Source organism: Paramormyrops kingsleyae, chromosome 25 (genome assembly GCF_048594095.1).
Source record: "Paramormyrops kingsleyae isolate MSU_618 chromosome 25, PKINGS_0.4, whole genome shotgun sequence".
Classification (NCBI taxonomy): domain Eukaryota; kingdom Metazoa; phylum Chordata; class Actinopteri; order Osteoglossiformes; family Mormyridae; genus Paramormyrops; species Paramormyrops kingsleyae.
In genome coordinates this window covers 29,039,085-29,064,714 of record NC_132821.1, presented here as the reverse complement: position 1 = coordinate 29,064,714, position 25,630 = coordinate 29,039,085, and the positions used below count along the sequence as shown (strand labels likewise).

At 48.3% G+C, this 25,630-nt stretch overlaps 1 protein-coding gene across 6 annotated transcripts in view; it reads right to left on the bottom strand.

Moving 5' to 3' along the window:
* kdm4c (lysine (K)-specific demethylase 4C) overlaps positions 1 to 25,630 on the bottom strand; it is an 86,548-nt gene that overhangs the window by 34,158 nt on the left and 26,760 nt on the right. For 4 of the 6 annotated variants that reach the window (XM_072707133.1, XM_072707132.1, XM_023829684.2 and 1 more), the window contains exons 9-11: positions 9,098 to 9,291; positions 2,281 to 2,468; positions 89 to 1,608 (exon numbers count right to left, since the gene is read on the bottom strand). In XM_072707133.1, the coding sequence (XP_072563234.1) occupies positions 89 to 1,608; positions 2,281 to 2,468; positions 9,098 to 9,291 (1,902 nt within the window). Of the gene's footprint in view, positions 1 to 88; positions 1,609 to 2,280; positions 2,469 to 9,097; positions 9,292 to 12,509; positions 12,904 to 25,630 lie in introns of those variants that run through there. The other 2 variants (XM_023829683.2, XM_023829686.2) reach the window with 2 other exon arrangements.

Sequence of the window (25,630 nt, the reverse complement as noted above, 5' to 3'; positions counted from 1 at the left end):
GGGCTTGCGTCTGTCCAATGAGATTGCCTGTGTATACTGTGGGGGCGGGCATAAGAGCTCCGGCCATTGTAACGCTACAGATACGCACAGTGCAAACCTCCCCTGGCTCCAACTCGACGTCGCAGCACTCCATGTCACTCATGTTGTTGCCCTCGCTTGATTCGCTGCTGCTGTCCTCGGCCCTGGAGGCGTTTAGCTCCGCCTCCGAGTCGCCATCTCGCGGAGAGGACGACCCCGCCTGCCCCAGGCCGGGCACCCGAGATCCGCAGGCCACGCCCTCCGCCTCCACCCAGTCCGCGGCCAGCTGAGTGCTGGGCGACGCCAAACCCTCGTCGCACGGCTCCGCTGCCGGGCCCCGGGGCCCCTCTTCGGCAGTCACCTCGGCCCACACGGCGCCGTGGGGGGAGTTGACGTCCCCGGCCAACACAACCCGCAGCTCCGGGAGCGCGCTCTCTGTCAGGACGGCTGGGCTCCGGGCGCTGAGGTGCTCCCAGAAGCCCGAGGGCAGAGGCCTGGGCTCCGGTTCAGTGACCCTGGCATCCTCCAGAGCCCCCTGCTGTCCTAGCGTGGCACTGCCGGTGTTCGTCTGCAGACCCTTCGCCGAGGTCAGGGCCCTGGTTTCACAGTTATCAGGGGGAAGACATTGGAAGACGAATCCAGAGTCCTGAACAGGATCCCTGTCCCGTATAGCCGGAGATGATGGACTGTGGGGGGCGCTCTCATGCGTCTGGGGGACAGAGACCCTCTCAGCACCGGGCACCGTGGAGGGTGCTGGGTCCGGCAACTTGGAATTGGGCGGCCCCACGGCAACATCGGCTTGGTCTCCGGGTAACCGGCTGGGGCCCGCCTTCTCAAGTTCAGTGGGAGAGAGAGATCCCTCCCGGTACAGCGTGGGGGCCCTGGGTTCGAGCTCAGCACCCACGGCCGGCGTAAGTGATGGCATCTCCTGGCAGAGCAGCGGGGGGAGCTGCTGCTCGTCCTCGGCGAAGGCGGGGGTCAGGGCAGGCATTTCGTTGCCGGGAACTAGGCCGGATGGGCCTGGGGGGGCGTCGTACAGGCCGGGCTCGCCGCCGTGCAGAAGGGGAGGGGGGCAACTTTCTGCATCACAGCTGGCAGCCGGGGAAGTGCTTGGGGCTTCCTCTGAAAAAGGGGGGCAGCCATCGTCTGATGTAGGGATGGAGAGATCTGGCGTAGTGAGTCCCTCTGCGGGAAGAGCACAAGGGGGCGCTCTGGAGACAGCATTCAGCTCCTCTGAGGAGAAAGAGGCTGGAGCGGGCGTCAGCTCACAGACTGTCCCAGTTTCCTGCTCAGGCCCTTCCTGGCCGTCAGTTGGCGTAGAGCGCCCCCTGGAGCTCAGGTAGTCAGCGGGCGTCTCGTTGCCATCACCCTCTTTGCTGAGAGAAGCTCCGGCCTGACACGTCCGCTCCCTAGATTCCGCACTGTCGTCCGCAGGCTGCACCTCCATAGCCTCCCTGGGGGGTGAAGCCCCCAGCTCCTTGTTCACAGGCTGCGGGGGATGGGAGCTGTGGCTGGGGGCGGCAGAGCCTCCGTCCACCCGGCTCACGCTCACAGTGCACATCTTCCGGGTCTTCGTCATCTGACAATCACCTGGACGACACAAGTTAGGACAGCCAGGAATCAGAACAAGCCTCTCCAGTTTAACTCAGAACGCAATAAATTAGCACTAAACACTTCAGGGACTATTTATACGCTCCCATATGTGATGACAATTTAACCTTTCACCCTTGCACAGTTAATTAAAAAAAAAATAACCCACGTTCCATCAGTTCAGTAGAAGGAGCTGTGTTTTGCATTACTCGCATTTAGACGGCATTTCAGTAAAATGCCTTTTTCTTGAACTGCCATGAGGGCTGATCGCAGGATGCTGATCGCACCCCATCGCTAAACGCTAAGTTCTCAGTACACACACCCAGGGGTTCCGAAAAGGGCGGGAAAGTTAGCGCGACTCCTAAAACTTTGTAACATAATTGGATTGGTCTGGGTTGTTGGCTCAGTATAATATGCTACCAAGGGACCCAAAATCATAGATACACACACACACACACACACACACACATATTCTGAAGGAAATTCTGCTCTCACAGACCCCCCCCCCCCCCCCAAAAAAAAAAAAACACACAAAAAAAAAAAAAGGAATACTTTAACCCCCTACGTGTGACGCTCTGATACTTCATGTCCGTGTTTACGTGTGAAACCCAAAGCTGTCACCAATTACTGTGCTGTAGTGAGGCAGGAAACGCTCGGTCGCCCTCGTCTCACCCGCCGTGCCCGGTGCATTCGGCGCCTCCTTCTCCCCCGGCACCCGCCGCCGGCCCTGACTCTCGCCGTGCGCCTCCGCCTCCGCTTCAGGTTCCGGCCCCGCCCTCCTGGCCCCCCTCCGGGGCCGGGGGCCCTCCTCGGCCGGGCCCTTCAGCTTCTTGGAGCGCGTCCGTGGGTGATGAAGGCTGCTAAGAAGCAGGTGAGATCAGACACTGATCTGACCCTATACCTCTAAGACGACTGTGATCATATAAGATAGCAGGCTTCGCACTAATATGGGTGATATCCCAAATCATCAAGTGACTGATACCCAAAACAAAAAATAACAGCCTTTAGGTATTAGCCATTTCCAACTCTGATCCGATATATAGCAAAATATTCTATCAATTTAATATTTTTAGCTGATTTTTTTTCTTTCATATCTAACGGTATTGATAATTATCAGGATGTAATTCAAGTCATTATTTCTTTACTTCAACTCTCCGTTTTCCCTTAAAATTCCCTTCAAGTTGCCTGTAAACAGATTCAGAAAACGAAAAAGGTAACAAACCGAATAGACTGCAAACAGAAACCTAATTTTAATACGTATATCACATTGAAATAAACGTTGCCATAGTGCAGGCCACTAGAAAACGCTGATAATACATTTTGTTACTAGGATGACTAGTGACTGATTGCCTCACTGTTCCGTCCAGGGAACGGATCTCACTAATACTGGACGATATGCCCTAAAAATGACATCACAATATTTCCATAATACTGATATTCTAAAATTCATAAGTACAGTATGAAACAAAACAGTAAAATACAACAGGTTATAACAGGCTGCTTTTGATTTTTCTGATTATGTTGTTTTTGTTTGACTTGTTTTACTAATAGTTGTGGAGCCAGAGATACTGTAGGTACAATGAGAAATTACACCAACAATGTACACCAAAAATGTGCATTGTGACGATTAATTATGCAAGAAATTTTTTTAGCCCATATCACTAAACTCAAGATATTCAAGTCGATGATACGATGATGTGAATGTTCATAATCACTATATCATATTTGGTAACACTTTACATTAAGTGCGCCTTCATAATGCATTCATAGAACATTCAATGCACCTTCATAATGCATTCATAGAACATTCATAAGCAGCATGCAAGTACACCTTGACATCCTAACATCCCTTAACAGCTTTAATATACATTAATCACAAACATTACATGATAATACAATTATAATGTTTGTTACTATTATATAATGTTTGTTATTCATGTATATTACAGTTGTTATGGGATGTTAGGATGTTAAGCTATACATACATGATGTTTATGAATGTCTTATGAATACTTCATGAATACATTATGAAGGTGCACTGAACGTTTTATGAATGCAATATAAAAGCATCATGAAGGTGCAGTTAATGTAAAGCGTTACTCAGTATTTTATCAATACTGTATATCACCCAATCTTAATCATAGCATCACTACAGCAGCTTTAAAGGTACCAATCTGAAGTGCTCCCAGCAATCAGCAGCACTGCATCATTCCAGGGGGCGCTGTGTGTCCCCCCCCCTCGCAAATACCTCGATTTACGGCCCAGGCGAGACTGATAATGACCAGCAAAGGAGGCCAAAGGTGTTTTCAACATCCACAGGCCAAAGGGAAAGCTTTGGATTTTAAATAGCTTCACAACACAAAAGTGACACTGTCATTTTTGAACCCTGTCATGTAAAAAGCACATAATTATAATGTGAGACTTCCACCTCTGAACTGCGAGAGACGGCGACACGCTATTACAGCGTACAGCCTACTGAGTAAACTGTACTAACGTGTATCATTAAAAATCATTGTTATGTTCAGACTCGCACTCTAAAGTCACCTGCTGTTCGGGACACCGTGAAGGACAGACCGGGGACCGGAGACGAGGGGACAGTAGCTGAAAGAAGGGACAATGGCATTTACAGCCATTCATCTGGTTCTCCTGTCCCTAGTCGTTGCTGTCCACAAATCCCGCTCCCCAACCCAAAATCATCATCCTTTTTAACCCCGTCTCCCATCCCCGGCACCCAGAGGTCCCTGAACAGGAGGCATCGGGAGCAAATCGTCTGGTGGGGAATGAACGCGTCACGAGGTTTGATCTCCCACAGGGGAACCCGCACACTGTCGCCTAACCCCGGAACCAGCTGTCTAATTTATGCCCCGTTCATGTGGCACATGGTTGACTATAATTACAGACACACTGCCGTAACTAGTAACAGAAACATTTTGGTTTCTAAATGATGCTTTATTTGTCATTTGTACAAGAATGAGTACAGGTGCACTGGAATGCTTCTTTTCACATATCTGCCCTTCCACTCCACACACACACACACACACACACACACACACACACGCGCACACACGTGCACACTCACACGCGAACACACACGCACACACACAGGTTTGTAATTATATCTTTGCGGGGACTCTCCATTCATCTCTATGGGGAAAACTCTAATCCCAACATAACCCCGATCCAGCCCTAACCTTAACCATAAGTAACCAACCAAGATACAAGACTGCACTACTTTTTGACTGCTGTCACAGATTTTTATAAAACTTACTTTCTCCTTGTGGGAACCGAAAAAATGTCCCCATAAGGTCAAAATAACAGGTTTTTATCACATTGTGGGGACATTTGGTCCAGATTAACCCCAAACCTCTCCAGAGGTTTTGTTATGGTCCTTCCATACAGGAGAGAGCAAAGCTTAGGGTTCGAGTGCACGTTTCTGGCCATTTATCCGGTATCCCTAAACCATTTTTGATAGGTTAAGGACTTTCCTCAAGGACATGGGCGAGATGTGATTATTCCACCAAGCATGGGATTCAAACCAGCAACCTTTGGATTACAGACACAGAGGTCTTACCCAATAAGCCACAGAAGGTTTGAGGCTCTCATCATATGATCAAAGCGGATGCCTGAAGCACTGCGATGAGATTGTCGCACCCCACCCATATCCCGGCCAGGGCCCGCGGTATGGCCGGAAGCTTCCCTTCCCGCCGCTTCTCATGCCGAGAGATGAATCACCGCCCGTGAGCGGCCCGGGTCAACGACAGGGCCCTCATGAATATGCAGCGCACGGCGTTCATCAATTACACATAATTAGGGCGTTCCGGCGTCGTCTTCCACTGTCACTTAGAGAGACATCGGTGAGCAGACGCAGAGGCCCAGGGAGAACTTCTAGAAGATTCTGTGAGCCGCCACCCTGCGCCCCTACAGTAAGCAAAGCAAACATTTAAGGCTTTTGTGTCGGGTCTTTTGTGGCTTTACGAACCCCCTGACCACATCTGGAAAGTTCTGGCGCTATTAAGCGCCTGTGTATTTGTTGGAAAATGTGCACATTCGATTCCACCCCCCACCCCCCCCTAACCCCAGTTCGTGCTAAATGTGCTAAACATGCTAAACGAAGTATCGCTGTCCTCCTCGCGTCCAAAGCCCACTCCCTCATTCATGGGAGCCGTGGCGACAGAGGAAATGAATTCCTTTGACTCCAGTAATCAACGCTGTATCACACGACTGGAAGGCGAGGAAGTCACAGAGAGCTTTTATAACTGCAATACTCTCATGTCAGAACTATTTACTCTGGCGGTTTTATCTGCCTTTTGAGGGTGGCTCTTTTCCCAAGGCCTTGGTCGACCACACTGTATAATACTTGTTATATGTATCACTTATTTGCTGAACCGTATCATTTTCTCATTCTTGACTACGATAGAACAGGGTTTCTGATCTTTACTTATTACATGCCTGGCACAAACAGGCAGATGTTATTTATGGGAATATACACGCAGCCCAGCTCTAGTGTAGAAACAAGACAAAACCGTAAACCCAATGTAAGCTTGGTTTCTATGTCCGTTGTATAAATATTTAAGGGTAACGCAACCGGCTCGCTATGGGGGAATTCTGCTGGACAGTAGAAACACGTTTATAGAGATCCAAAAAAAGTGTAGCTATAAATGTCGAATAAACCAGCGGTTTTGGAGATACACAAGTGTGTGCCATAGATTGTTAGCATGTTTCCACAGTGTGCTTAGGTTAGTGAGAAGCCGGCAGTCACTGAATATGCGTGCAGAATTAACGAAATGTATTTCAACACGTAGTCCTGTCACGCGGTCTGGAAGAAATAAACCCTGGGAAAATGTGCCTGCAATCTCGGGCCTCGCTAATGCAGTTGCCATTTTAAGTGTGTCCCATAATTGTGCTGCAATTTTCAGGAGTTCGTCACTAAGATGTGCTATAACGAGACATGGCAAGGTTCAAGGCAGAAGTGGGGTTGCTGCTGGGGAATTAGCAGGTGGACAGGTGGGTGGACAGGCATACAGACAGACAGGTAGGCAAAGACAGTCAGAGAGACAGGGAGGCAGGCAGACAGACAGGTAGGGCAGGAGGGTGGGTGTCCAATCAGAGACAGATAGACAGAGAGGCAGGCCAGCAGACAGACAGGCTGGAGGACAGACAGGCTGGTCGTGAAGTAAACATGCTAATCTGGCAGGAAGGCAGACAGACAGTCAAGTAGACAGTCAGACAGGTAGACAAAGACAGACAGAGAGGCAGGCAGGCACACAGACAGGTAGGGCAGGCAGGTGGGTGTGCAGACAGAGACAGATAGACAGACAGGTAGGCCTGCAGGCCCGCAGGTGGCCAGACAGACAGGTAAGCAGACAGATAGGCTGGTGGACAGACAGGCTGGTAGACAGACAAGGTAGGCGGGCCAGCAGACAGGCTGACAGTGAGGTAAATATGCTAATCAGGCAGGTAGGCAGACAGACAGGTAGACAGTCAGACAGGTAGGCAGGTAGACAGACAAGGTAGGCAGGCCAGCAGACAGGCTGACAGTGAGGTAAATATGCTAATCAGGCAGGTAGGCAGACAGACAGGTAGACAGTCAGACAGGTAGGCAGGTAGACAGACAAGGTAGGCAGGCCAGCAGACAGGCTGACAGTGAGGTAGCCAGGTTGGCAGATGGGCAGATAGACAAACAGGCAGGCAGTCCAGCAGTCCAGCAGTTCAACATGACTGGCGGCGTGTCAGTCAAACAGGCAGAAAGGCTGACGGTGAAGTAAATGTGCTAATTGGGTGGGCAGACAGGTAGGTGGGCAGACAGGCAGACAGCGAGGTAAACAGGCTGGCAGGCAGACAGATTTTTTGGGGCTGTGCACTATAGCTGTGTAACACTTAGAGGTTCCCACCTCATCATCCACCAGGGCAGGGAAGGTTAGGTCTCAGCATCACCGCTGAGAGATGCACACACTTCTGTGATTTTCCACTGAGTTTGGGGGGAGGGTGGAATTATGCCATTAAGGGAAGGAAAATTTTCTCCTCAGCTTTGACTTGAGGGAGTAACATTTTTAATTGACTTCTTACATTATATCTACCCTTGAGCACAATCTTGTTTACATTAACAGTCATTTAAAAAACAAAACAGGAAAAGAAAAAAAATAAGCAGCATGCACCCCAAGCGAAGTTACGTGTTCGGGAGAGTAAACATACCTTCTGCTGTCAGAGGTTGGGCGGCGCACGTCGGAGATTGCGGCCTCATGCCCCCTCAAGTTATCGAGCGCGAGAATGTGCCACGAAAGGCACTCAGCGAAATGCAGCCGCCAATCGGAATCTAAGTCAAGGAGGTGGATCGCCTGGCACGCAATCCGTTTACGTTCAGGCTTAGCACTTAGCTTAGCGACCTCCTTATCCAGTGGATATGATGATTCAATCGGCACTTTGCGAGGATGACAGACGCAGCCTAAGCAAGCGAAACATGAATAAGCGCTTTTCATGCTTCCATACTCCGTATCAAGCCCACCAGCTAAATAAATGGTCTGTTTACCTTATATAAATCATACACTGCGGGCGTTTTTGCTGTCATTAACTTAACGATCCCAAATCGCAGGAAGCCACAGGACTTTAGAACCAGGTTGCCTCTCCCATGTCATCCTTCATGAACCCTCAGCCCCCAAAAACACTTTATTTAGGTTCTAAGTCACCAGCATGAACTCTTGTTTGCTCAACGAGTCCCCAGGCTGGCCAAAGGGAAAACAACTGTTTCACTTTGGGCTCTCGGAAGACAGAGAAGTGGGAGGAAAAGCACCAGATTAGTGGTACTCTGAGGGGCAGGTAATGATGGTCCTGGTTTAGCGGGAGAGACCTCCCTCAGAAGGTAAGTACTGCTAAATTCGAGCACAACCCTATCATCATCTTTGTTGCTCTATTGTAGCAGATTCCAGGCTTTCTTCACCCATTAAAGAAACCACACATATTGTAACGCAATAGGATTGTTGAAGACCAACAACACTTTCAGTTAAATATCCCCAAAATTCTCAGAAATATTTTAAATCCATCCACGTCCCGAGTTTAGGTGAGTGTTACTAATACCAAGCCGAGTTTCAATCTACCGTGCTCCGTTACATTCAGCCCATCTCAAACTTCACGAGATAAAATGCCAAATCCGAAGCAGGCACATTCTGGCTGTGCCCTCAGTGATTTCCTGCACCCTGCAGGGGACAGTCCCAGCTACGCCGTCAGGCTGGACTTTTACACGGGCTTGAAACCCAACGGCTGCTGGTTCCAGGAGCTGCCCTGCCACTGGTACTGAAGGAATCAGCCATCTGAATAAAGGGGCGACACCATAAGAAACTCCACCAAACTCATGCTATCTGCAAACATACCTCTGTTCACACTTCTCTCCCCACCCCCTCCCCCATTTACCTACTTGGTACATTCCAAGCTCTTGGTTCACCCCAGTTGTTGCTGTATATTCGCATTGGCAGGATTATGGAGAGGGGTGACCCACCTTCTGCTGGGGGGCCGGGGCCTCTTGCGCCGCTGGAGCCAGCTCTGTAGCTCGGGCGTGAAGCTGGGCGTGGGTCGGGTGTGATCAATGGTACACACATCCTTGCCTTGCTTCCACACCTGATAGCGGTCTGGCTGGAAGCGCCGCACGAATGGGTCCATGGAGATTTTCACCATGTCCTTACTGCAGGTGCACTGTAGGGGGCAGTAGAGATTACATTCACTAAGCATCGAGCATCACGCTCCTGGAGAAGGGAGGGGGGGGTGTATTTGCAAGTATGTAAACAATCGGGCTACAAAATATGAAGAAAAACCAATGAAAATAAGTTACTCAGAGACTAAAAACTGGGAAGTACTGTAAGGAATCCATTTGCAGAGTCATTTCAACAAAACAATGGTTTATTGAACAGCAAAATAATATAATGTCACAGTGCTGACATACACCCGGTATTCAAAGGCAGCTGAAATGCAAAATAAGGATAGTTCTTTAACTACCTTTATATCCTAAAATGGAATTGTGCAAACCGCTCCTCGGGGACCCCGAGACGGTCCACATTTTCGCTCCCTCCCAGCTCTCAGTAGGCTCACTGGTTCCCGGTTGGGAAACACAGTTCAATGCATCACTAGCAAAAAGGTTTACTGTCTAGCAGGAAGCTGAGAGGGGGCAAAAACGTGGACCATCTGGGCGACCCCAAGGACCGAGTTGGGAAACAAGGTGACCTGGACTGTGGGGATCCTGCGAGTCAGGGATGGACCAGGACAGGACTGAGACCTTCTCATGAGAGCAAATGCTAATTCAATCACTCTCTCAAGTCACTGTTAATTCAATCAGTCCCTTATCATAGTGGTGCCAAACTGAACCCCAATTCTCTTTCTTTCCCATGATCAGAATTTGCTGACTGTATTCAAATTAAGAAAGACAGACCCAGCATTAAGAGTGATTTTCATTGGCCGAGTGCCTCCAGACAGCCCAATGACAGCACTGGCCATAGGACTGCTGACAGCCGGCTGCATGCTGGTGCTGGTAGGTCCACCTGCAGGAGCTGATGCAGAGCTGGATGACCCGGCAGATCGGGACCCACCCAATCTCCCCGACGACACTCTCCTAATCACACCAAGGCGGTAGGAACAGGCCGGCGTCTGCAAGCTGCCTCAGCCCAGCGGCGCCTCACTGCCTAAAACAGGCGGCTACCCCTGACAGCATCTCACGGACTCCTGTGACACGAGGACGCGTCCGGACTGCAGGCGACATGGCAGAAGGGAAGAGGAACAGCAAAGGTGCGAGACTCAAGGGGAACTCTGAACATCTCTGTCAGGGATGAAACTGTGATTCAGAGATGGAGAAGTACAGGGCGCATAACACCAGGCTACTCATGGACAGCACAAAGGTGGACATACCCGCAAAACAGGTGGGTTACCGGGGGGGGGGGGGGAAATAATTAAACTTGTTGAGTGGCACACGATACAACGATGCAATACAGGAGTAATCGCGTTCAAAACATGATAATCTGGACGCCCAGCAATGCTTTCACTAGTGAAAGTTTTTACGCACTTACTGGAAAGTTACTGAGAGCTCTACAAAGAGTTGAAAAGCACCGGTGAAATCCCAAGAGGTCAATAAGGTGAAAGAGTCAAATAGCCCCATAATGCCTGGTTTGGGGGGGGGGGGGGGGCGCAAAGGGGGCCCTTGAGGAAAATTAGAAGGGGACAGAAGATCAATAGTCATCATTAACCGAAACGGTCATTAACACACGGCCCTCGCTGATTCTACCCCTCGCCCATTGGCTCAGCCGTGGAGGCAGATGGGAAGGGCCCAGGAGATCGACGACGCGATGCGGGGAGCCCTAAGGGGAGGGCGAGTCCACGTGGGGACAGCGGGGGCTAGGCGGAGCGGACCGGCCTGTCAACCTGCCGGTGATTCATCAAAGACGAAGAGGAGGAAGGCCACTGCCCAGTAGAATAACGAGTCACAGACGGCAGAGCCTTAAGGTCACCCTGTCGTCATTTTTACGAGGAGCCTTCCCAGGAGCACCCAACTGGGGGAGTTTTACTTACACGAAAATGTTCTGAGGGCAGAACAAATAATTATTGCCGTTCAGAGTGGTGGGACCAAGAGTAGGCGGGACCAAGACGTCTGATTGGGAACAGCATGCCCAGTTAATTTTCATCATTTTCATCATTAAGAATGCAGTGATGAAGAACTACCTACCTATAACTTAATGCAATCTAATAGATGCTTAATGCAAACACACAAGTCCTCGTGTAGCGATGTCACTCTGAAAGGGAGACGCGGCCTTTTATTTGCTGTCCAAACCCAACCAGCGTGAATCGTAGCGCCCCTGCAGCCCATGTGACATCACTGCGGCTGTGGGCCAGTGCATGGATGTTACTTACGTTAACGGCACGTTAAAGATGGCAGCATGACAAATGACTTATTAATGCCTGGAGGGGATAATGGATGCAGGCAATGCACCACCCCGTCTGGTGGACGTGCTTCACATCACATCTCCATTGTCTCTGCCACTGCGACACACACACATACACACACACACACACACGGGTTTGTAATTATGTCTTTGTGGGGACTCTCTACTCATTTCTATGGGGGAAGACATTAATCCCAGCATGATGACCTTAACCCCTACCCAGCCCTAAGTGTAACCATAAGCAACCAAGCAAAATTCAAGTCATTTTTAGTTTTTTGATTGCATTCACAGATCTTTGTGGGGACCTGAAATATGGTCCCCAGAACTTCAAAATAATGGCTTTTTATTACATCGTGGGGAACATTTGGTTTGAATTGTGATCCTTTCCCACGCTAGTGATATGTGACGGCTACGATTTTTAACAATGTATCATACGGTACATATGTACAGTGTAACAATTACTGTATGCATATGTATGAAGTACTCTATGTTTATAGGCTGAGCTTGGTGGATCACCAAATTGTGTACTTTTGGTTTTTTGGGGTGAGCGGGGGTGCATTGCGCAATGCCTGGTCTTTGTACAGGTGGTTTACAAAATATGAAACCTCCGGGAATAAAGAACGAAGAAGGGAAATGAAAATTAAGTCACGTCAATTATGTGTATACAGCTGCAAGTAATATAGAGCAGAACTCTGCAATTCATTGGCCGGCCTGCAGGGGGCGCGCGGCTAAACCGCAGAGGTCGTGGGTCACCGGGACGCCATGCCTGAGGCCTGAAACAGCCGGATCGCAGGGGTTTCAAAGCCGGTGCTGTCTTACGCGGAGATCCGTCACAGTCTCGCACCTGCAGGGGGAGTAACTCCCCCCCCTGAATCAGAAGTCTGTTCCTGCGCACTGGACTGCATCGGTCACAGTTTACTGCCCGTGAGAAATGACAGTCCATCACGGACTCCTGAGAAGCGCCCTTAAACGCTTAATCATCCACATCACTCAGCAACACTGCGGCGGTAATAAATCAGTGCGGGGCAGGCTAAATGATAATGCACCTTTATTCTCGTTATATATTCTTTACAAAAGGCCTTAAAGTGGAGATGAAGGAAAAATATGTCTAGATGACACACCGGACTGTTCAGCAAGGCCCTGAAATATTGCGTATGTACAGTGTATTTCAGCTGGTGCCTCTGGTGATCTATAGAGTGTCAGAAAGTATTCGGTGATCCTTTGTCCGTGTACAGCGAGACAATGCATCCAAAACCTCAAAGGGGCGGGGCTGTCGGAGTCTGGGGCCATGGATGCCTCAATGACATGGCAACAGAAGCCTCCCTCTCATGGTCACCTTGGCGACAGGCTGCGATGGGCGTGGTCGAGCTCTCACTGAGCGCTGGCAGGGACAGCAGACCGCGTGGTAGACGGCACACGAGACTTAACGTTTACATTTCATTTATTCAACAGATGCTTTTAACCAAAGTGACGCACAGATTTGGGGCTTAAGGGCCTTGCTCGGGAGGCCGAGGGTGCCAACCATGGGATTCGAACCAACAACGGGATTCGAACCAACAACAGACATGATGCATTAACCTACTGAGCCACACACATTGCCCCATAATATGGGATGATAAAGACCTGTAATTTTACATTCATGACAGTGTGTGTGTGTGTGTGTGCGTGTGAGGGGGGGTGGGAGGGTGTAAAGCACACAGACAGTCAGCACACTTTAAAGATCTGCCTGCGGGAACATGCATCGGCAAGGCCGTGATCTTATCCAGCACGTGAGGCCCTCGGGAACCGGATCATGTGCTCTCCATTATGGGGCGGCCGCTTTCTGCTACTGCCCCCTCCCCTGACGGAGCCCCTCCCCTACTACCTTCAGACCGTCAGCAGACAGTGCACCGAAGCTGCCGGCGCCACGAGCAGTCCCCATCACGGGGGGGCGGGGCCGTCATCGGTCACGCCCCTCGGCTACACCAAACACCTCGCTCCTAAAGCTGCACGATGGAGCCTCGGTGAAAGGCACGATTCAGCAGGTACTTCAGCTTCGCTCCCATTCGCTAAATCAGGGCCGACCCAACTGACCTATGGTGTCTTTCAGAGCGACTTCCAGCCCCCAGATGATAACTCGAATGGTGAAAATAGAGGAAGCAATCACCTCTGATTATACCATTCACAGAATAGCCAGCAAAACTCACCTAGCCTTGCAAAGATGTCTTTGGAACAACACTTACCAGCAGCCCTAGAGTGATCGGGGTTCAAGGCCTGGGTCAAGAGCCCAACAGTGGCATCATTCTACAGGCCACGGGATTTGAACTGACAACCTTCTGATAATGGGCATAGTATCCTGAAGCACACTTCTACAAGCTGAACTGCTGATGGAAGTCGCTGAAGGTCTCACAGCACAGAACAAATCAGGCCCGGTTGCAGGTCCAGCTTTCAGTCTCACGAGAGAAGCCATCCTGGGTTCCCTGTCAATGGAACTACAGCTGGCGTCCGAAAAGGCCACATACCAGGTTTGGGCCTAAGATGGCGCTAGCGTGCATCGCTGAGCCCCCTCCATCTCATTGGCCCGTCCCCAACATGGACGCATGCAGCTCAACCGTATTAAATTAATGCCTTATTCCATTATTAAGTCATCAGTTACCGCTGATAAGTGCAGATGCAAAAGAAAAGGACAACATTGCCCCCTGGCTATGGAAATGATAATGACTATGTTAATATGCTTTTGCAATAAATGTGCATAACCTTAAAAATGCGCACATGTATACCCAAAATACAACTTGCCCTCCAAAACAAAATTCTATAGGCAGAATAGAAACACTGCACAAAGAGTGGAGGTGAGAGTCAAACCCACAACCCGGGAGGCACAAACCACCACACTACCCCCAAAAAGGTATTTTAATAAATCCCAGTTTTTGTAGGAATCCAGGAATTCATCCACATCAAGTCAGCAGTAAGCAAGACGTGACAATAGAGGCCATTACTTATGGTTATAACTCGTTAGTGTCCCGCAAAAGAAAAGTGTGTGACAGAATTTGGTGGATTTTTAATTTTAAGGAAATACTTCTATAAAGAAAGGGACGGCATGACTCAGCAGGTTAGGATACTGTGGCGGTGCTCAGGAGGTCACCAGTTCAAATCCCAGGGTCAGCAGAGAGATTTCACTGTCAACCCTCAGCCACTCCAAAGACTTCCTGAGCCTGCTTCCTCAAAATAAATGCACATCGCTTTGCTTAACGGTATGTGATAAATGAACCACTTCCTGTCATTAAAATGTCTGTCCTGTTCCTGGTTACTGGTGAACTGGGAGGCATCACAATTGCGGCTTTATGATAACTGGGATGTCTGTCTCTTGAAAAATGAGGATGTTTGTGCACCATTAGCCCTCTGAGGCGGACTTTCATTTTCTTCAGCAGTTCGGGGACAGCTACGTCAGGATCTCTTGACTGTTCCCATCATAGTGTGTCTCTATCATACGTTTACTAAGAAAACACTTAAAAAATACACACACATAGATACACATACACAGGGACATGCACATAACTGGTACGCAAGTACACATTCGCTGTGATACACGCAGCTATTTCCTGTCTTAGCATACATACATACATACATACATACATATACATATATATATATATATATATATATAAACATATATATTTTAATGGCCAGATCTGTATATACATACATATATATATACACACACACACACACACACACACACACACACACACACACACACACACACACACACACACACACACAGTGGACAAAATTGTTGGCTCATTGAAACAGAGCTTAATTTAGTATGTGATAGAGGAAACCAATAAAATTGTGAAAAGAAATGATTTATTGTTCATTTTACAAAGATATGCTAATGGATATGCTATAGCCAGATTTGTTGGTGCCCCTAAAGAGACTATTTAATCTTGCATTATATTCATGCTCAAGTGTTAAATATGGAATAAACAATAAGGAATGCCATTAAACTTTTGCCACTTTCAGAGATAGTTGTGTTTTTTTGTTTCTCGTGGAAGGGTACCAACAAATTTGTCCACATCTATACACACGCACACACATATACTCAGACTCATACACACACACTAATACTGTTAGGGAAAGACAGTCGTCTCGTCAATCGTCAGCTGGTGTGTGGAATCTGAAGCTGACATACATCCTGTTTCATAGCTTGCTTTGCATGAGAAAGGTTTTGGCTCGATGTCTAGAGAACAGAATAGAATGTTAAAGATCGGCCAAAGCATCACCTTGGGCTTAAAGCGCAAGTGTCCCCGCGAGTGGGCGGCCCTCCCCCCCCCCTCGCGCAGAGGGAGGTTCATTAGGCAGTCCCAGGTGCGACCCGAGCGGCGATTCCGCTGCCGTAAAGAGCGCTAACGGCTCCGGCAGTCGTCCCGGCACATTATTTATGAAGCCGGGAGCATTTCCCCGTCATGTCCGCCCTGCACCTCGGACTGTCCTCTCTGGAGAGATTTAAGGGGGCCTAATTACTACATCTGTCAGCCCTGCGACCGGCGGAGGCCTGACTCTGGGCGAGCTCGGGAATAATTCGAGGGCAGGATGGGCGGCGATACGTGGCTGTAATTCACAGGGACCGATTATCGGCTGGCGGTGCCAAAGGGCAGCGTGGGCACCTTCTTCACATAACAGCGAGCCGAACATGGAGCTGGTGCCTCATGATTTGGCCGGAGGACGGAGGCCGCCATTAACCTACATCACCATGCTGAAGTGGATCCACTTCAACTGCTAACATCTCGACGCCAAGTCAGAGAGGAAAGAAAGAAACTCAACAGAAGAAAACCAAATATAGGTCAGTTGGAAGTGCTCCTGTAATGAGTATCCAGCATTCATAACCAACAGGTTGTCGGCTCAAGTCCCAAGTTGGCGGCATGGCCCTGCTTTACCGCTGATAGTGTGGAGGTGTAAATAAAGCAAGTCACTTTGGATTAAAGGATCCTGCCAAAACCATCTCAATAAATAATACTAAAATATCCAATCACATCATCTCACCGATGATTCCACACTCAATTACAAACATTTATTCAGCACTTTTGGTGTGACCTTGGGAAGCACAGCCCTGCACAGGCTCATAACCCATGACAGCTAGGGGGCGCTCTCTAAGAGGCCGTGACATGAAGGCCGCCTGTGAGGGAGAATGGAGGGTCACGCTGGGCAGGCAGGTCAGAGAAACGTGCCGACTGGTCACCGCTGGAGCTCTGTTACGTAGCTGAGCTGTCCTGAGATCAGATTCAGCCGCTTAGAGGGATGCACTTTCAACAACATGGGCACAACTGGGCTTGTCACCACAACAGGCATGTAAAAGAGATCGATGCCTTTTCCAGATCCTAGATAAGCAAAATCAAATGCGTTAGGGGTGGTCTGTGGCTCTGCAGGTTAGGAATGTGATCAGATGGTTGTCAGTTCAAATCCTACGGGCAGCAGAGTGATTTTACCATTTAGGCCCAGCACCCATCACTGATTCAGGGACAATCAAACCCCGCTTCCAAGAAACATCTGCAAAATAACATGTAAAAGTTTTTTTTTTTTCGTGAAATTTTCCACAAAACTGAGGGTGAATCAAGCACAATCTGAATTAACATGGCAGTAATAAACAAGTGTGATCCCAGGATTGCGGGGGCTCTATAGATACAAGCACTAAAGAGAGAATTAACACCTACTTAACCCTCACCACTGGAGATGAAGCTCAGTGCTGAATTGTTTACTTACTCAAACTCAGAGATTGAAGAAGAAAAAAAAAAAACAATTAAAACATGACATATTTGCATATCTGTATCGTTAAACAGTATATGTGTTTTTAATACTAAAGACATACAGCAGTGGGCTTTGATTCCTCACTAGAGCAAATCACAAACAGCCAGAGAATTATCTGAATAAAGTAAAAGGTTTAACAATCATAACTGATAATCACGTTAGGGAAATAAAAAACAACTTCTGTATTGGTACAAGATGGCTCCATATGAACATGGCAGCCTCACTGTGGCAGCAGGTCACATGACAAGCGAGGCCACTGAACCCACATCTCTCCGGCAACTCCCCCCGCGGAGTCGCACTGGCACGGAACCGCCGGGCTCGTGGACCATATGGCCGGCCCCTCGGCGCCAGATGAAGTCGGCAGGCCGCTCGAATGTCATCACCGCTCGCGCTGCGGCGGGCCGGCCGCAGCCACCTGGAAAACCCCACACCCCCGGAAAACGGACTAGACCGGGCGGGGCGGGGCGGGGGCGTGTCACATCAGCAGATGCGGACACGCCCCCTTCTCTGATCACGCACCGCTACCACGTAGTGGGCACGGCGCCCACACTACAACTAACAGTGACTCCATAAGCGACCCCAAAACACGAGTCACTATTCCCTTTCAGAAAGCACAGCCGGTTGCCATAGTGACGGAAAGGGGGGCATGGCCAAGTGGAGACCCCGCCCTCACCCTGCCAAATCAGAAGCTGCCCTCTGCTAAAATGCTTAGCGGATAAACGGGATCGACCTGGCTGCTATTAACGACACACCGACCGTGTGCCACCTTTTGGGGGGGGGGGGTGACGGCTATCCAATTCCATTATGCTGATACATCCCCCTGCTTCATTCTAAAACTGCACAATATTATCCTCCAGCAGCAATAAAGACTATTTTAATAACAGTGTCGCCACCTCCTGATTTATAACGGGGGGGGGGGGGAAGACAGCTTCATCTCATCCTGATCATCTTAAAGTGAAGCATGTGGTCTATGACAGATTAACACCCCCCTGTACAAAACTATTTACCCATGCAGTTCATATCGGTCTCAGTCTCCAAGGTTTGCCAACTTTCTCCAGATCATTCCGCGCATCTCGGACCCGGATGTTGAGCTGATTAATTACAAGAGCGAAGATATGAATGTTTACAAGTGGTAACGTGGGTGTGGAGCCACAATGGATAGTGCGAACTGTTCCTCTGACAGTCTCAGACATGTGTGGAGCCATAAGCAGAAGCTGAGAATATTCATAATTGCATGTGCAGCCCAAACAATTAGTGATTATTATATGGTTATTACCAGCCTTGGCTGGATGAGCTGTATAGATCAACATTACTGTATGGCTAGCAGAAGTGGAAAGTTTCAGTTCAGAAAGTACAAATCCAGACCAAGATTTTGTTTTAACCAACCAATTCAAGTATCAAATTGCACATCCAGTCACATTCAGAATACTCCCCTGATGAATTGGAACAAAATCTTGGTCTGGATTTTTACTTCCTGGACCTGAACTTTCCACCTCTGGCACTGGGTGGCAGTAATGAGACCAGGAGACCTGGCTATTCTCCAGACACCTAGAGATTCCTGCCATGCCAGAGCAATGACGGGCTTTACTAGAACGGCACAGGACTTCATACACATGTGCCTCTATAAGCATTATAAACAGAGCTGCATGGTAACAGTGCATGTTAAGGGCAGCTACTTTCAGTCGGAGTCAAAAACGGGCATATTTCAGTTACCACATAGTAGGTTGGTAAAACAACAGGGATGATGCCTGGCATGTTTTATAAACTTTCCACGCTTACTTAAAACAGTCCGGTACTGATGGGACACCATTCGCTGGAAAGTCTGTAGTCACACGATTATACTTTGGCTTTTGCTGGAAAGTCTCACATCAACAAACTTCTCCAGGACATAGTTATGCTGAAATTTTCATTAGGATGGCCGACAGCAGTCTGAAGTTAAAAACAAAGGATGTGATCCTACAACTCTTCTCAGAATCAGTCGTTTGCATATTTTATTTGTTTCACCCCAATGTACTTCTGACTGTAGCTAGACAGCTTAGCATAAGAAGTACATACAAAATTCTGGGTAGATACTTATTAAATCGTATTGCATGCTATATGTTATACAGAAGCACCTCAAGCACGACAAATTCCTCAAATATATGGAATATACTTGGCCAATAAGATGTGTGTGATTCTGACTCTGATACATTTATGGACGTTTGGAACAGAATGTTATCTTGGTTGCTATGGTTACCATGCCACTGACCAATTACCAGGCATTATCTACAGTCAGCATCATTTGAATTTTGTGTTGAGAGAGAATCCAACACAGATGGAGAAGAAAATTATAGTTAGGGGGAGACTCATCCTTAACGTCAGAGTTGGTGTGAGGAGCAAAAGCACTAGGGGGTGGTCAGACAGTGGCAGAAAATGACAGGAAAAAAAAAAGGATGAAGAAACGATTGTGTTCAAGCAAGAGGCACAGCTCGGGAGAGGAAAAGCATTTCAAGGGCAACAGGAGATGGAGAAGCTTTCAGACAGAGTGCCCTGAAGAAAGAGCAGAAGAGGATTTGGACGAAAAGGCCTGCGATTGGCCGAGAGGCATGGGGCTTTACAGAGATCCCTGGGACGCAAACACGGAGTGTTACCATTGGCGTCCCCAACGTGATGGGAGGCCCAGATGGAGGAATCGACCTAGGGAGGAGCAGCGAAGGGCGCCCCCTAGGGAGGAGCCCTAGAGAACGAATAACATATAGATCTGAAATGGGCATTTTTACATCAGTAGTGAAAACGTATATGCTGTTTGGAAGCCTAAAGATCCAGAGAGGATGCTCTGGAGGAACGTGATCCATACGGTTGCCAGGAGTCGACAAACTTATGACCGCACCTAATAAAGATCACACAACAGTGTTTCCCAACCTGGTGCAGTATCTGGTGACCAGTCCATATTTTTCCTCCCTCCCAGCTCCCTACCAATACAGCTGTCAATATTAAGGTGTACATCCACTATTACTTTCCCAGATTTTGTATTAAATTTGCACCACTGGCATCAGAGGAATCTGAAAATCAATATGTCATAAAGCAAATGTCACCGATCACGCAATCAGCAAAGAAAAAAAATAAATGCATGTCCCTTTTCTAACACCTGAGTAATAAGCATGTAACCGTCGAGAAAGTGTTTCTCCATTACAGCCAAAGACCCTAAATGAAAATGTGGCGCATACACAAAGAAAAATATATAACATAACTTGGGTTGCTGTCAAAGAATAAGCTCTAATACCACAATAAAGCAAGTTTCAGATGTAACATCTAAGCATCCCATAATGACCCATAGCGTATGAAGGTTCATGATGGGTCTTTCACAGGCAGTTTGAGACTGAGGTCCGGGTACCTGGAAACTTCCAGCCCCGGGCCACATTGACAAAGAGGCACTATGTGCTGTAAATGGAACACACCCGCGTAAAATGGACCTTGTAGCGCAAAGTCATGTAATAGGTAACACCAGAAGAGTGCCATTAGCTTGCTTATGACAGCGTCATCATGGAGCGCTATATTGTCGTGTCATACAGACGGCACAAATTGTATCGATTTGATTCGGCTTTCTCCAGATTTGCTTAGGTAGGTCTTCTGACCCCAGGAGAGATAAGCGTCCTTGCTGGTCACCCTGCCCTCTGCAGCTCAGCGATAGCGCCCCTCAGTGCCTTTCAGATAACAAGCATCTAATTGATCCCCCCCTGAATCACTGAAGCACGAGTCACTGCCCCAGGCATCTCTGATGTCACAGAAACAGCGGTACGGATTATGGACTATGGATGACTAAGCTCGTGTTAGGGTGTCGTGACTGGTGGTCTTCCAGACTGCGGCCTGTGTCTGCGCGGGATCAGCTGTCAGACACCCGGGTTCCTCACACACTGGCACAGGCTCCAATATCTCTCACCCCCCTCCCCACGGAGGTGTACGGCTCGTCCAGACACGCCACGGTGACAGAGTGTTCTCTCAGATGAACCTCTGGTGCATGGATTTGCAATCTGGAAGCTGGATGAAGTCAGCTCAGCCGGAGCGGGACACAAGACAGACTGAGACACGCCATCAGTCCGCTCCTGCTCCCCAGGGGGGTCTGGGCGACTCCTCTCTCCTGCTGCCAACCATCACCGATGTCCTTCTCATCAATGTCACCCCCCCCGAAGCTTCTATACAGATTCGTAACATTCATCAGGTCTCACTTCCAGCGGTAAGTCCGTAAGGGGGGAGACAGATGTCCCTGCCTTCCTCTAACAAACCGTGCCAGTCAAAAGTATGGACACACCTCCCGAAAATCAATTGTTTTTCAGCAAGACAGTGACCCTAAGCACCTCAAGGTTGCGACAATACTGTATTAATTTGCGAACAAACAAAGATGAAGTGCTGCAATCCTATACAGCTGGTTTGGGATTAGTTGGAATGAAGAGCAAGGTGGTCAACTCGTGCCCAGAACTTGTGGAAGCTCCATTGGGACTGTTGGAGAAGCATTCCAGGTGGCTACATCTGGAAGCTGGTTGAATGAAATGCCAAGGGTCTGCAATGCTGTCATCGAAGCAAAAGGGGGCTGTTTTGAAGAGTGTAAAATAAGAAAATTGAGATGTCAGATGCTTCTTGTCGTCATTGCAATATTTCATATGCATTACTTCATTGCCTTGGGGCTTACAGCAAAAAGGTGAACAGCTAAAATACAGACAAATGCATTAAAAGCAAGGGTGTCCAGACCTTTGACTGGAACTATATAAGAACAGCAGAGAGAGTAAAACAACCCAACAATACAGTGCACACATTCGGCTTACAGCCACAGAAGCCAAAAACAGCAGTCTTCACTGAAGTGGCATGAACATCCTGAAGGTCGCTTGAGGTTTTTTCTTAGACTGGCTGTAAAGGCAGGAGAGTCAATGTTGTGAGGAAACCTTAGGGGTGAATGTAAAGGGAATGGGGAAAGAACACTTTACAGTACAAAGTTTATAGAGCACCCACCCATGGGCAACCCGCCCCTCTCGGTGAGGCATACGAAAACCATTATTCTGTAGTAGCATTGTTCCCTCATACATCTCAGAAATGGTTTGATACATTTCAATACATTCGTAACACTTCTTCAAATGCTGTGAGGATGCTGGCCAGTTCTGGAAGAAACACAGAAAAACCCTCAGATGACTGGACCAACTGGGTTTAAGATCGATTTACTTGAGTTGCTTTACTCTCCCGTCAGATTATCGTACCCAGATGCCACGGAGATCCCCTTCATCCCAGGCTCAATGACCTGGACCTTGAACTCCCCAGTCTGGAAGACTGGCGCACCCCAGAGGACTGAGGGAAGGCCAGCGGCCAGCTGTCCCAAGAGCGTCACTCCATGTTTCGGGAGGGAGGCCCATTGTCCTTTAAGCAAGACACGTCACCTCTTGATGATCCCCCGGCAAGGAACATAACTTACACCTGGCCAATAAATTTGCTAGCTTGTAAGCAGCGATCGAATGGTGCCTCTTGCTGTGAAAACTCAATTGAAGAAATAGGCCTATTCGATAAGGAACAGGGACAGAACAGGGAACCGGTTTCATGACGCCGTATTGACCTGAGCCGTTAAAATGGATGTGTCCACATCAATACAGAACCCTATTAAGGGCTGGAAGGGACATGAAAGAGCCTGAAGTCATCAGATTTACGAACAGCCATGACCAGGTACAAAATGGGACTTACTTCCTGATAATGCAATAGCCAGTTTAAAAAAAAAAAAAAAATCACACAGTTGCAATGATACTCAATGGTTTGAGAAAGAAAAAATATCCACATTTACACACACACACACTGTATGAATGTATGTAATGTATGTATGTAATGTATGAATGTATGTAATGTATGTATGTATGCGTGGTAGCAAGCATGTACCAGCAGATCAGATTAAAGTGGGTGTACCCAGGAGTAACAAACCTGGAATACATCCCAACCTTTTCTCCATGAAAAGCTTATACAGACACTCCTCTACTTACGAACTTTCATACATTCGAACTAAGAGGACTAAGTCCAAATTGTGTTTGTTGGCCTCCCGTTTCTTGTCGGCAACATCAATTTTCTTTTTCTGCACACCAATTACGCCTAGCACAACTTCTGGCCGCTACTCCCGCCGCACAGAGGTAACGAGCGTACTCCCAGCATCCCAGTTTTTTGTACTTGCGTATACCCTTAAAATCAATGTTGAATAATGACTTACGAACATTTCAAGTTACAAACCGGCATTTGGAACACAACTCGTTCGTAAGTAGAGGAGCGTCTGCACCGCGACTTTTCTCTCACAGCCCAGCATAGCGCTCAACGGCCAACCCCGAGCCGCGGTAGCTGCCAGTTACTGTGCCAAGGGAACGACACTCATTTGATGTCATTCAGAGACGAGCCGAAAGGTAGCAGACTGACCATCCCTCGTTTTTACAAGCTGGCTCCCAGCCTAACCCTGGAATGTTCTAGACCTTGGAGGTCTCAGGACAGCACCCAGGGGGACGCCGCCACTAACCAGCCCATATAATTGGCCCCCCATGTACGAAGCCTGGATGGCACCAACCATCAAACATGCGGGCCTTATATGGGGTCCATATATCACATACATGGATGCTGCCTGTCACAACACCCTCAGAACGAGACGTCCGGGCACGCTGCCGGCAGGTATTAAAGCAGGAGGGAAAATAAAGACATCATTACGGATCCCAGAGCCACTGACCCACCAGCAATACCCAACATCACCCGTAAGGCCGGCAGCAATGCAGAACTCCGAACTGAATCGTAAACGTGGTTCAGTTTTGTCGTTTGCGCTTCAGGAGAGCAGAATCAGTCCCACAATTGCTATAAATACGAAGGACTGATTCCGACATGAGTCTGTCCTCCTAAATAAGGCCAACTGGGACCCAACAGAATCCTCAAAAGGTATCACATTAAGATCAAGCCTGTTAAGAGTCATGTTTTTCAAGTTAACTTCAAGTTAAAATAAATAAATCTAGACATATGATAAACCGTCGGTCCACTGTGAGCTAGGAGTAGAGCTCCTTGAGAAGAGGGAGGCATCCATCCATCCATCCATCTCACATAACCGCTTCTCTCACAAAGTGTCACAATAACCCTGGAGCATGTCCCAGGTAGTACAGGAAGTCAGGCGGGACAGAGAAGGGCCAATCAGAAGGCAAGCAAGCACACACACACAGGACTGATGTACAGGAATCAATCCCACAAACCTGCAAGTGTGAGGTCACAGCACGATCAACACAGTCACAGCGCCACCTTAAGTTGAAGCCTGTACATTGGGCATGGGCCAATATGCTGATGCTCAGTGACCTACGAAATAAATAAGACTTTTTCACCCCCTGAGTCACACACAACAGCCTGGGGGAGGGACAATAGCAGCCCCTTTGTGAAAGGAAGCCATTTCTCCTGGATGGGAATAAGCCATGGGTGCTTTTCCAGCTCAGAGGCATGCTCCAAATCACTTTTTTTGTGGGGGGGGTTGCAGGAGGGTTGGGTGTGTGGCTTTACATTCCTTTTTTGTATTTTTTTTTATCCCCTTGAAAACCCCCAAAACCGCATTTCTTCTGTGCTTTCAGAAAATTAATTCTAATTACAGGTTTTGAATAACAGTGTTCAAAGATATGCAAAAAAATAAAAAACACACAAAAAGCAGGACAAATTAATGTCACCTTCTAATTACTGAGCAAGGCTTCAAAACTCTTACAAAGAGTGCCTCCTAATTCGCTCAATGAACGCAGAGCAAATGAAGGCAATAAAGTACACAGCAAATTTAGGGTGGTACATCTCCAGAAACTATTAACTCGTAGGTGACACTGCAGTCTGTTTCATCCTTTTCCGGAAAAACGATATTAAAGAAGCCTTTATTAAAAAAAATAAAATAAGAGTGTGGGTATCGTATAACTAGTCCACGGGTTTTTTTTTTTTTTTAGAGGATTAATCTCATCCAATGTAAACGCTGGACAGTAAATGAAAGTGGAACATGGACACTGGAGACTAAGCAGGTGACGTGGAAAAGGCCAGTACAGGCAACCCCAAACAAATCCGAGGCAAATTTCATTTACCGCCCTGTCAGTTTCCTGATACGGAGCGCCTGAACGGAGCAGCAAACAGATCTATCACGTCCTCCATCAGAGCACCAGTGTCGCACCGAGGGTGGGGGCGAGAAGGGCTTGGGGGGGGTGCGCTGCTCCTCTCACCCATGGAACGGTTGTCTGATCCAACCCGAGCACTTATAAATGGCAAATTATATGGATCAGGGGAGGCAAACAGAGGTGGGAGAGGATGCCGGCAGGGGGGGGTCTACTGGGAACTCATCA